This window comes from Lepisma saccharinum, chromosome 1, assembly GCF_977018435.1.
Source record: "Lepisma saccharinum chromosome 1, izLepSacc3.1, whole genome shotgun sequence".
NCBI lineage: Eukaryota > Metazoa > Arthropoda > Insecta > Zygentoma > Lepismatidae > Lepisma > Lepisma saccharinum.
Window position 1 is genome coordinate 157,661,228 of NC_139229.1, and position 12,292 is coordinate 157,673,519.

A 12,292-nucleotide genomic window follows, 5' to 3' on the forward strand; every position below is an offset into this window, starting at 1 on the left:
TATATTGTCGTTTGTATAATTTGATTTGATTTGTTGTTTTAAGTCCACTTTATGAACCGTAAGGCTAATCGAAACTGGACCTACAGTTTAAAGTAGGATCCGAACCACTTGTGCCTCCACCGGGTATCGAACACGGGACCCCTTGATTACAAGGCGAAGACGCGTTTGTATAATCGATACCCGGTGGAGTCACATGGCACAGTGGTTCGGATCCCACTTGAAAACTGTAAGTCTAGTCCCGATTAGCCTTCCTGTGCATAAAGTGGACTATAAAACAACAAATCAATCAATCAATCGTTTTTATAATCGTAAAGAACGAAAAACTTATCTTGTAAAACCTTTATTGAATATACATGACTTTTGTCTTGTTACTGGTTGCTATGGTGATTCTAAAAGAAATAATAAGTACAGTCTTATGTTAAGTGGCATTTGTCGACTTCTTATTTAATATCAAATTATTGTTGCAGCAAACTATCCACACTGGGGACAGTTGCAGAATAGAGTGAAGTAGAAACCTCCATATTTCTTTAAGAAAGTATTGTATTTTCAAGAAACTTTGCGGAATGACAGGTCATGGCAAAAAAAAATAGAAGAATTTATTTTAGGATCGGAATTAATATTTTCACATCTGTTTGTTTCTATTTCTTGGTCAACTAAATCACGTACAGCATCAAGGCACTTTTTGTACGTTTAAGGAATCTATTACGTTTATTTTGCAACACCCTGTATTTAATTATGTTAAATATGATTGATTTAGTAGAAGAAACTTATATTACAATTCGTTCCAACACAACAGCTTCAACAAGCTTCAGTTGAATATGCATTATACTCAGTGGCGGCTCATGCTACTTATTGTTAGGAGGGCTGCATTCATAAAGAAAGAAATACATTACCTTAACTATTTGAAGATGAACTCCATACGGTGGTCTTTCATTCAATTATTCGTTTTTACTTGTACGATTTACCATTCAGAACATTATATAACTTACTGCCAGAAAACAAATAACTCTTGGAATCGATTCGAAAACTTAAACAATCACGCACTTACTGACAAGCGAAACGGACGCGTTACATGGCAGGCCACTGTTTCTCTCGGTAATCGCATGTTTACGCACGATGGTCGCCGTCATAGTGATAGCTTTCTATTTCTATCACTTGGCAGCGCCACCGTACATTGGGCTGCGTTGAATGCAGACCGTTTTTTAGCATTGACAAGGGCCTAACAGGGAGGGAAGTGCTTACGTTAGAGTTAACATAGAGGCAGTCCCAAGTGAATTTAAAAGCTCCACACAGCGCAAGGGGACGCAGTAAGATAGCGGGAGTATAAATATTTAATTTTTGCACTAATGGCAACAAAATATAATTTGTTTGGGGGCTGCAGTCCTGCAGCCCCCTTCATCGGCCGCCACTGATTATACTGCAAAACGCACAGAACTATTGCATATGTTCGTCCAAGAGATTCAGATGGTCATTAATAGTCTTCTCTACGTCTATGGAATTCAGGATGTCTTGGACTTTCACCCTAATAGGATTTTCCAATGCGTTCATTATTTGGTACCGAAGAATATTTGGAATGACGTTGACCAGAAACTCCGTTATGTAGTCCATGGTCCCCGCTCCATCCATTCGCACTTGGATGTTGCCTAACTTCACGTCCAATCCATCCAGCGACGGCTTCTTATCCACATTAAGAGGCTGACTAGCTTCCACGTGGACGTCCAGGTATGCGACTGTGAACTTGAGGGTTCCAGCACGAGAAAATATTCCAAAGGACACCTGGAAATATTACAGAAAAATTAATAAATTAAAAACTCGTTGATTCAGGTTGAACGAAATTTACCGCTCGATCAAGCAGAGAAAACCCTCTGGTGCTATCGTCGAACGTGGGAGATGCAATCAGCTGCTTGCAATGTAATCCAGCCAATTTGTGCGGCGTTTTTCAACACATGTCGTCGCTTTTATTCAGTGCCAAGAGTTTTGCCATCATGAAGGGGACTATATGTAGTAACGGAGGCGAAGAGAGAGAAGAAAACAAATGACTGTCAACTTTAGTTCGCGAGTTTGCCGGGGTTTAACTCATCTTCGTCGAGCTGTAACAATTTTATGTGATTTATTTTCACCAGCTTAACCTAACCAAATAATTTGCTTTAATATAACATAGGCGTTTTTCATTTGTATAATGTGGAAACTAAAAATATCATAAATACCATAATTTGTAGCTTTCCCTAGCGATGTAATTCAAACAAGTGTTCTCGGATTACCAGACAGGTTAAGTGCGTGTTATTTCCAACGTTTCTAGCGCATAGATTGTTCTCGTCATCAGGTAATGTTGAATGTAGACGAAACAGTAAATATTTATTCTTATTTATACTTATATTTGGTCTTGTATACACATTTACACACTTACACACTTACAATTTAACACTTGCGTGTTATTTCCAACGTTTCTAGCGCATAGATTGTTCTCGTCATCAGGTAATGTTGAATGTAGACGAAACAGTAAATATTTATTCTTATTTATACTTATATTTGGTCTTGTATACACATTTACACACTTACACACTTACAATTTAACACTTGCGTGTTATTTCCGTTTCTAGCGCATAGATTGTTCTCGTCATCAGGTAATGTTGAATGTAGACGAAACAGTAAATATTTATTCTTATTTATACTTATATTTGGACTTGTATACACATTTACACACTTACACACTTACAATTTAACACTTGCGTGTTATTTCCAACGTTTCTAGCGCATAGATTGTTCTCGTCATCAGGTAATGTTGAATGTAGACGAAACAGTAAATATTTATTCTTATTTATACTTATATTTGGTCTTGGATACACATTTACACACTTACACTTGGTCTTCACTCAACATTACCTGATGACGAAGGCAATATATGGGTTAGAAATGTTGGAAATAAACGCCGACTTAACCTGGCTGGTAATCTTAGAACGTAAAGTATAATTAAATAATAAATACCATAAAATAAAATTAGCACATTTCTTCGGAAACATAAATAATGTAACATCTTTTACCTACAATGATGATATTTTATGCTGTTCTTAGATTGCATGAACACTGAATGTGTTAAGTGACCTGCTTTCCATCTCGCCACCGAAGTTACGGAGTTCGAGTCTCGGTATGGACATGGATGTTCTCTGTGAATCTCTTTTCATCAATATCTTCTCACCATTCATCCTCATTGTTGCGATTAGACAAAAATGGTAGAAATGTGATGCTAAATAACGAATATACAAGAAAATAGATTGCATGTATATGTATGCAAATGTATGTGAATACATTCGAAGCACACTAGATGACAGAAGTATTATGAACCTCAATACATATAAAAAAATAAGTAAATTATAAGAATAGAAGAAAAAGTCTGTTTGGAAATGTGGTACCAAAGTCACATCTGGAGTTTAAAGGTTCTTACTAAAATTGTAGGGGACCCGGGTTCACCTTTCTGTAACCACATGTACATTTTAGAATAAAAAGGTGGGTTTCGTGGCATAATTTATGAGGAAAAGCCATAAGAATGTCCTCGACTGACATAATCTTTTCCTTCATGATTTATCAAGAGGATCAGGGTTAAATGTTAATGCGGACATGTTTCAGTGATACGGGCCCCACTTCAAATTGCATGGTAGTCACGTTAGTCTACCTGAGCATGTAGTGTATTTAGAACAATTTTGTTAACGTGATTAGCCATTATCTACTTGCTACCCTCCCAGATGGAGTAGTGGTAACGTCGCCGCCTTGTAATCAAGGGGTTCCGGGCATGGTTGTTAAAGGTCCAGGAATTTTAAACAAATTCAATTCCGGTCCAGGGGAGAAAATTAGCAAGCGTAAATGGGTTCTGAACCGTAATGAACCTTTTTATCCGTAAAGAATTTCAATTCGGTCCAGGAACCTTTTTCTAGATCAACTTAAATTCGGTCCAGGAACCTTTCTTTCAATGAAACAATACGCAAATTGGACCGAATTTTAATTGTGCAAGAAAATTGGTTCCGGTCCTGTTGAGGAACGCATTAAAATTTATGGGTTCCTGGGTCTTTAACAACCTTGGTCCCCGGGTCGGTACCCAGTGGAGGCACGAAGTGGTTCGGATCCCACTCTAAGCTGCAGGTCCAGTCCCGATTAGCCCATCTGTGCATAAAAGTGGACTTTAGACAACTCAAACGCGCTACTTGTCAGCATCAGCATACGTGATATTCCAGATGAGAGAAACAAGAAGAATGTACTTACGTCCCAGTGACACTTCCCTTCCAGCTTCTGAGTCCCGACGTTGAGATCCGCGTGCCCCGTGTTGTTCTCCATGGTGAGGGATATGTTGCCCACGCGATAGAAGGAGGAGAGCCCCGTGAGCCACCCGTGGCTGATGTCCACCTCGAAGCTCCCCCACTTGCTGGTGTAGTTGGGCAGGTGGAAGGGGTCCATGTCCTGCTTCCTCACCTCCTGACGAGCCTTTGCGATGGCCATGTCCAGGGGAGAGATGGAGTTGGGGAAGCGGAAGGGGATGTTGGCTATGTGCTTGTTGACGTCACCGCGGACGTTGGTGTTCACCTCGCTCAGGATGAACGGTTTGATGCTTTCGAACAGGAAGGACCCGACGGAGTTGATGAATCCTTGGAAGATCGCAGCCATGAAGCCGAGGTTGTCGAACTTCATCATGATGTCGCGGAACCTGATGTCCATCTTGATGTCCTCGGCGAACAGCATCCCTGCCCTGTCGACCTCCAGCATGGCGAGGCCCTCCACGTACACGTCCACCAGGGTGACGTTGAATGGGCCACGGGAGCGGCTCAGCCATGTGGACATTGTGTAGTTACCTAGCAGCTCCAGACGCTCAATCCGAAGCCCGGAAGACAACTAGAAAAACAGCAAAACAGCAACCGTGAGTAGGGTGACCAGACACATACATTCAAAAAAGAGGACAGAGCATGGCGAAAAAGGAGGACAAAGTCATAAAAAAGGGGACAACAACAAAAAATGACAACACATTTGCCATTACTCTTAATTTAATCAATTTAAAAAATCTTACTAGCACTTTGCTCACAGATACTTTTCAGGTGATCTCTTTCAATAACTTCCTCTTACCTTTAAGCAAAGAAAGCAATCTCCTAATCTGTTATTTAACAAATGACAAAGAATATCTACAATTTGAAGCACAGAATTTTACTCCCTTTCTAACTCTTGCAAATGTAACGAGTAAGATTTGCTTTAACTTATTTCCGATAACCGAATTGAAATCTTAGGTAGTTTAGATTGGGTAGAGAAATATGATTTTTATACCACGAACATTTCTAGCACTCTTTCAACATCAGAAGAAACTGACAGCCACCTATACACTTTACCTCATATACGTTTCTTCCTTTCTTTAAAAGTTGGATATTTTCTTGCGAGATCATTGTTGAACTTACACTTTCGCGTCGTTATTTCATGAAAGTAAACTTATTACTTAATAATCAAATTTCTCACTACGTGTTTCTGTATCGCATATATATAACTCGAAAAGGAACTAGCAGGCCCCGTGGCGGAGTGGTTAGCACACTGCACCACAACGCCAGCGTTCCCGGATTCGAATACCGGCCTGGGCATGGGTGGTCTTTGTAAGTGTTCCTTCATCAAAATCATCATATAACATCGCTCATACCAATCTTCGCGATTAGGCAAAAGTGGCAGAAAAGCGAAGTAAAATAAACCAAATCAATTAATCGAAAAGGAACTGTATAGACTGCATGCGTTCCACCAGTCTCAGCGGACGAAGCTACGGGTTAGAATAATACTAATGACTAGGGTGATAGGTGGAATTTTGCCTATCTGCCCTTTGCAGTAAATCATAGGCTTTAATGTTTAAAGTTCGTTTCATGCTGTTTCTAGTTCGAAAACGTATTTCTTATAGTGCCTACAAATGCCTATTTTGAAGGTTAGTGCCTATTTTGCTTAATCGTGCCAAAAAAATTGCTATTCTGCAATATCTTTTTTTTTTCGTGCCTTTGGCTTTCCCTACATTGAAGGACGCAAGGCTTTCTTGATGTTGTACTAACTAAAATCTGGTATTCGCCAGATTTGAGGGTCTCAATTGGAAGATTGTTTAAAATATATATCTCTTTCTTTGCTACAATGGAGCAAATTGTTTCTTCTTTATTTCTTCAAGTTCGTACAGTCGTTAGCACAAGCTCTTTTGGTGAGAATTACTTTAACTGATGATTACCCGCAAATGTAAATTTCGATCAAAAGGGTATTAATAGTTTGTTAATCGTTAGCGCGCTTTTATGTATAAACTGAAGTGCAAATACAGTATAACTGTGCAATGTAAGAAGAAAATTGAAATAAGTTCACATTTATTGCCTATTTAAATGTCTTTTTTAATTTTAGGGTGCCTTTTAAGTGCCTATTTTTGGGCCTTTTCTTAGTTTATAGTCCCTATTTTCATCATTTTGGTGCCTATTTGAGAGGTTTTTAGTGCCTATAAATCCGCACCATAATAATGACTCAGTCGGGAAAGTGATCGTGTTCAGCTCCCAGATACTAGGGAGCATTTTTTGAATACTTAACGCGCACCAAATGATAAGTCTTAATTGATGATCGTTACATGTGGAAACATTATCTATGCAGCACATTTGCTATAGTCGATGTTTTACGCTTTCCCAAAAAGGAGGACATTTACAGATTTCTTAAAAATCCGCCCGGACGCCGGACAGACACCGAAAAAGGAGGACATGCCCGGATAAAAGAGGACGTCTGGTCACCCTAACCATGAGACCATAACCAAATGCACATTCATTGATTGTTGCTTTCCCTGCTACAATTAAAGAAAATATTATGAGTATAATTTTATATTGGACATGTGTAAAGCTTCTAAACAGTGATGATCCAATATGAATATCATGTCTGTAATGTTTGCTATTAAAAGAATAAACAAAAATAATTGTCAGCTGTAAAATTACATTTTTTGACTTGAGTGGTTTTCCCCCAACAGCCTACCAACATTTGTTACAGTTTAGAGAACCCCGGAAAGCAATTCTTGTGTTTTTTCTATGGTAAAAATAGTCGATAAACCTCTATAATACATACAAAATAATAAAAAATCCTTTGCCAAATATAGTTTTAAAGTTTTGTAAACTAAGTTTAAAGCCAGATACCTTGAAATGTCTTGGCTAAATTCACTTGGAGGTTTGATTTTATATTTGAGTTAATTTGCTTTATTTTAATTCACTTTTTGTGCCACTTTTGGCTAATTTGCGAAGATGGGGATAAGTGATGAAATTGATGAATGGACACTCACAGGCTGGGATTCGAACCCGGGACCTTGCGCTACGACGCCAGGGGTCCCTGGTTCGAATCCTGGCCTGGGCATGGATATTTGTGAGTGCCCATTCACCAATTTCATCACATGATCACTCAACCCCATCTTCGCAAATTAGCCAAAAGTGGCACAAGAAGCGAAGTAAAATAAAGGAAATCAATCGAACCCGGGACCCTTGGAGTCGCAGTGCGATGTGCTAACCATTCCGCTACAGGGGCCGACTCACTTGGAGGTATCTAGCTGCCACGAAAACTTCAGCCCCAAATTTACGGAGGTTATCATAGTCACAAAATTAATGCCTTTATTCTCCTGCTGCATCTACTAAAGTATATTTCAAAGGCTTCATTGCCAGACTGTAGTGAAAATGTAGCCCCAACACTCCTCTGACTTTTGTTCCCATTTTCAAAACGTCAACAAATGGGCAAAGGTGTATTATTAGTGAGACTATTTCTAATGGCTTATATATTATATTTGCGCTCCACAACTTGAAATCGATGCATAGCCTGGTGATCAAATTCAACAATTAGGATATCTGCAACAGTGCGGTTTTCGTTTGAAAAGTTAGTATTGCACATTGCAATACCACTCATACATGTTATAATTTCAGATTTATACGATGCCATTCCTATACCCCTTTGTCTTATTGTCGGGATATGTGTGGAGTAGTTCCCACAAGTAGAACCCTATTGGAGAAGGTTACCAAAGACAATTCTCTTCGAAGTGAATCCGTGACGTAGCATACATAGAATTAAGTTGAGTTGAGTTGGTGTTTTTAAGTCCACTTTATGCACAGTAAGGCTAATTGGGACTGGATCTACAGTTTAAAGTGAGATCCGTATAACAATGTGCCTCCACCGGGTATGAACCCGGGACCCCTTGATTACAAGGCGACGACGCTACCACTGCGCTATCGGGGAGGCCTTAGTCTACATAGATGCCATTGTAAAGTCCACTCACTCATACTCAGATTTAGGTTAGAAATCGTGTGTCACAAATCTGAAATTATGACATGCATTGCTATTATCCTAAAATAAACACTTATTTTGAAGTTTGGGTCAATCCTGGACTGATCACAACTGCTTCAGTGTGTCTGAGGTGGAGAATGTGTAGGATCCTTCCTTAACACCCCTTATATGCCATCATGGCACGGTGCAATGTACAGGGTGCAATTTAATGAGGACAGCTTTACTTTTCATTTCTTTTACCTCTTTCATTCATAGTATTAGCATTTCTTCACTACAAAAAACACAATTTCATTTGTTTTCGGTTGTTTTTTTTAACTTGGTGTGCATTGTCGATTCGTATCTGCAAACTGTAAATGACTGCGGCCGTGATGAATGTATTCGAGAACCCTTGCTTTTCGCTGAAAAAATAGGTCAGTTAATGGCATTTGATCTAGTTAAACACCATAGAAATATTTCTGACATTATGAAATTATCTACCGCTATTCGTTAAAGGAAGTTGGTGCGATATGGAGCTATAATGATTAGGAAAAGAGAGAAAATAAACTAACCTGAAGAGCGGCGAGATCGGATTTCACGTGGTCGACTCTGAATTTGGAGAGTCCGTACACTTTGACATTACTGAAGGTCATCTTTGCTCCCGGGAAGGACTGCTTCATGTCGGGAATCGGCATAGGGTCTGGCACAGGAGCTCCCGGAATCCCCGGGGGAGGGTCATCCTGCTTGTAGTGCTCCAAGATTTTCTTCACTTGCTCACTGATCGATTCCTCAGCCTCACGGCGCTCCCTTACAGACACTGCAAATAAGATTTGTCGACACTTAGTATATAATTAAAGAGGACTTGATTAGTCGTCCAAATCTATATTATATGCATTAATTCTAAGGGTGGTGACACTACTCAAGACAACAGAAAAAATCAGTAGAGTGGCTTAGGGGTAAGTGAGTTATATATCGCTTAATATAATTCAAAAGAATTCTTGTTTTGGGTCAACCTTATTTATCTAGTTATCATTGAACTAGCCAGTGTTCTTCACAAGAATCCAATACATTGTTACTTCGTAGCTTTAGGGAGTGATGATACCAGAATGAGAATATGACCCCCCCCCCCCCCCCCCGTCCTCCTCCCTGTAGTTGTATGAGTTAGTATCCAAAATGCTCATTTGACAAGTGATTTTCTCTTTGTATGATTCTGATTAGGGCTGAGCCGGTACTACGTCGAACTAATACATATACTGGTTCCGATAATCTTACCGATTCCCACCGATACCGATACCGATGCTTGAAAATTGTATTAATTGAAAAAAATAGAAATATTGATTACATTGGTGTGCAAGTATTCCACTCCGATTATAAGCATCCATTTCCCAGGGTTTTGCTTCAAAATGTTCAACAAATTAGTGCATTACGTAATTACAAAATCCAGTTTCCCGCACACAACTTCGAATTTTGCATTGTTTCCAGGATAATTAGGATCCGCGAAAGTGTCGCGCTGCATTTTTGCGGACCCTTTAAAAGACAAAAGCGCTGTTAAAGTATCGGCCGTAATTCCAATCGATACTTTTCCTATAGCGATACCACTAGTAACGGCCGATACTGATACGGGCATCAGTATCTGCTCAGCCCTCATTCTGATTTTCTCACTGTATACAATGCATTTAGATTCTTTATCGCGTATTTGCTAATGGTATCAATGAATAGAGTCCACATCGAGTTTATATGAGTACGAGCACACGGTAATTGATTCTAAAGCTTTTGGTTGAACGTTTTTTTAATGTCGTGCAAAAGGAATTTCAACCTACATATATAGTCTTGTGAGCCGTAGTTTAGCTACCACTGTTATGTGTTTGTGTGTAATTAGTCACCAACCTTCATTTTAGAAATGCATTATTAAACCGGCCATCGTGGCGGAGTGGTTAGCACATCGCGGTGCGAAGCCAGGTGTCCCGGGTTCGAATCCCGGCCTGGGCGTGGGTGTTTGTGAGTGTTCATTCATCAATTTCATCATGTCATAACTCATCCCCATCTTCGCACTTAGCCAAAAGTGGTAGAAAAGCAAAGAAATATATACGAAATAAATCAATCAAAATCATTAGAAATGTATTATCTGTGAGTCCAGTGTTTGAACTTAAGAAATGCAGAGGGAGGGAAGCTTCAGAAATTCTATTTTTCACGTTTCGATAGTTTAAAATTGTATGATATACCTAATAGGACTAATTTACAATTATTACAATAACAATAGCACGAAAAGCACTAAAAGCATTTAAAAGTTCATTAATTATTACTCCATAAAAAATGTACAGCGTATTTCTTGTTAAAAGGAACTTGAAGTGTATGAAAGAATTTTTAAAAGAATCCAGAAATTGTTAACTGAAAAATATATCTTTGTAAAATTTGATCTTAATTTTAGTAAGGAATTTTTAAAAGATACCAGAAATTGTTAACTGAAAAATATATCTTTGTAAAATTTGATCTTAATTTTAGTAAAGAATTTTTAAAAGAATCCAGTAACTTGTTAACTGAAAAATATATCTTTGTAAAATTTGATCTTAATTTTAGTAAGGAATTTTTAAAAGAATCCAGAAATTGTTAACTGAAAAATATATCTTTGTAAAATTTGATCTTAATTTTAGTAAGGAATTTTTAAAAGAATCCAGAAATTGTTAACTGAAAAATATATCTTTGTAAAATTTGATCTTAATTTTAGTAAAGAATTTTTAAAAGAATCCAGTAACTTGTTAACTGAAAAATATATCTTTGTAAAATTTGATCTTAATTTTAGTAAAGAATTTTTAAAAGAATCCAGAAATTGTTAACTGAAAAATATATCTTTGTAAAATTTGATCTTAATTTTAGTAAAGAATTTTTAAAAGAATCCAGAAATTGTTAACTGAAAAATATATCTTTGTAAAATTTGATCTTAATTTTAGTAAAGAATTTTTAAAAGAATCCAGTAACTTGTTAACTGAAAAATATATCTTTGTAAAATTTGATCTTAATTTTAGTAAAAATGTTAAAATGTGTTGTCTTATTTATAGGAAACTAGTGGTCTCCCCGATGGCGTAGTGGTAACGTCGTCGCCTTGTAGTCAAGGGGTCCCGGGTTCTATACCCGAGCACATGGCACAGTGGTTCGGATCCCACTTTAAACTGTAGGTCCAGTTCCGATTAGCCTTTCTGTGTATAAAGTGGACTTAAAACAAGAGCAATTGAATCAACAATATTCAATTATAGGATGCTGGTGTGTAAATCGCAGTACATTTTTGAAACAGAATATAATTTTGTTCTACCGTTCCAGAACTCCTATGCTATCAAAAATACTGTGCATGTTAGTAGTACAATAACTTTCTCCGCCTTAAAATAAAGTTCGGTCCTGGGATCGATACCCGGTGAAAGCACAAGGCACAGTGGTTCGGATCCCACTTTAAACTGTAGGTCCAGTCCCGATGAGCCTAACTGTGCATAAAGTGCACTTAAAACAACAATTCAATTCAATTCAATTCAATTAAAATAAAATAAAGTTCAAGTAATACATCAATAAATAATTCAGGAATATTTTAAAATAACTTTGCCGGAACATTTATATTCTCACAGGAGAGGAAACTGTCTCCCAGTTGGGAAGAATTTGAAAATGGAGATTTCGGGGTGAGGGGGGGATCCTTAGTAGGGGTTTGGCGTCTCTGGCTTCCTCGTTGAATCAAACATCACATGTGAACGCAATCATTAATGAACACGTACCTCTGTCTAAAAAACAGGACACTGAATTAAGTCCAAGGAACACCATCAAGCACAAACAGAGCATTCGAGCCTCCATGTTGTTCTACTGCGGTAAATATACCCACTTATCACATTAAACCAAGCACAACACGCTTCACCACCTCAGGTTAAAGAATTCAGAACAAGCAGTCGCCACGATACTTCACGAATATGAAGACAAGTGTTATTTCGTTTCGCAAAGCAGCACGACTGCTTGCTTGCTCCTCTCTCTACACTGGCCAGTTTGCTTTTGATTCACG

At 38.2% G+C, this 12,292-nt stretch overlaps 1 protein-coding gene across 1 annotated transcript; it reads right to left on the bottom strand.

Moving 5' to 3' along the window:
- Nucleotides 1-324: 324 nt before the first annotated feature.
- Nucleotides 325-12,292, bottom strand: LOC146002956 (uncharacterized). Its single transcript, XM_083141118.1, has 4 exons — nucleotides 12,015-12,292; nucleotides 8,832-9,076; nucleotides 4,255-4,878; nucleotides 325-1,776 (listed from the first exon to the last, which is right to left on the bottom strand). Exons 1-4 carry the CDS (start codon nucleotides 12,088-12,090, stop codon nucleotides 1,435-1,437), a joined length of 1,287 nt encoding a protein of 428 aa, XP_082997244.1. The 5' UTR covers nucleotides 12,091-12,292; the 3' UTR covers nucleotides 325-1,434.

Excerpts from the sequence above, each read along its gene's own strand:
- LOC146002956 (XM_083141118.1), bottom strand. The coding sequence starts at position 12,090 with ATGGAGGCTCGAATGCTCTGTTTGTGCTTGATGGTGTTCCTTGGACTT. Across the intron at positions 9,077-12,014 it reads GTCCTGTTTTTTAGACAGAG|TGTCTGTAAGGGAGCGCCGT; the intron begins GTACGTGTTCAT and ends TCTTATTTGCAG. Across the intron at positions 1,777-4,254 it reads AAGGGAAGTGTCACTGGGAC|GTGTCCTTTGGAATATTTTC; the intron begins GTAAGTACATTC and ends TAATATTTCCAG.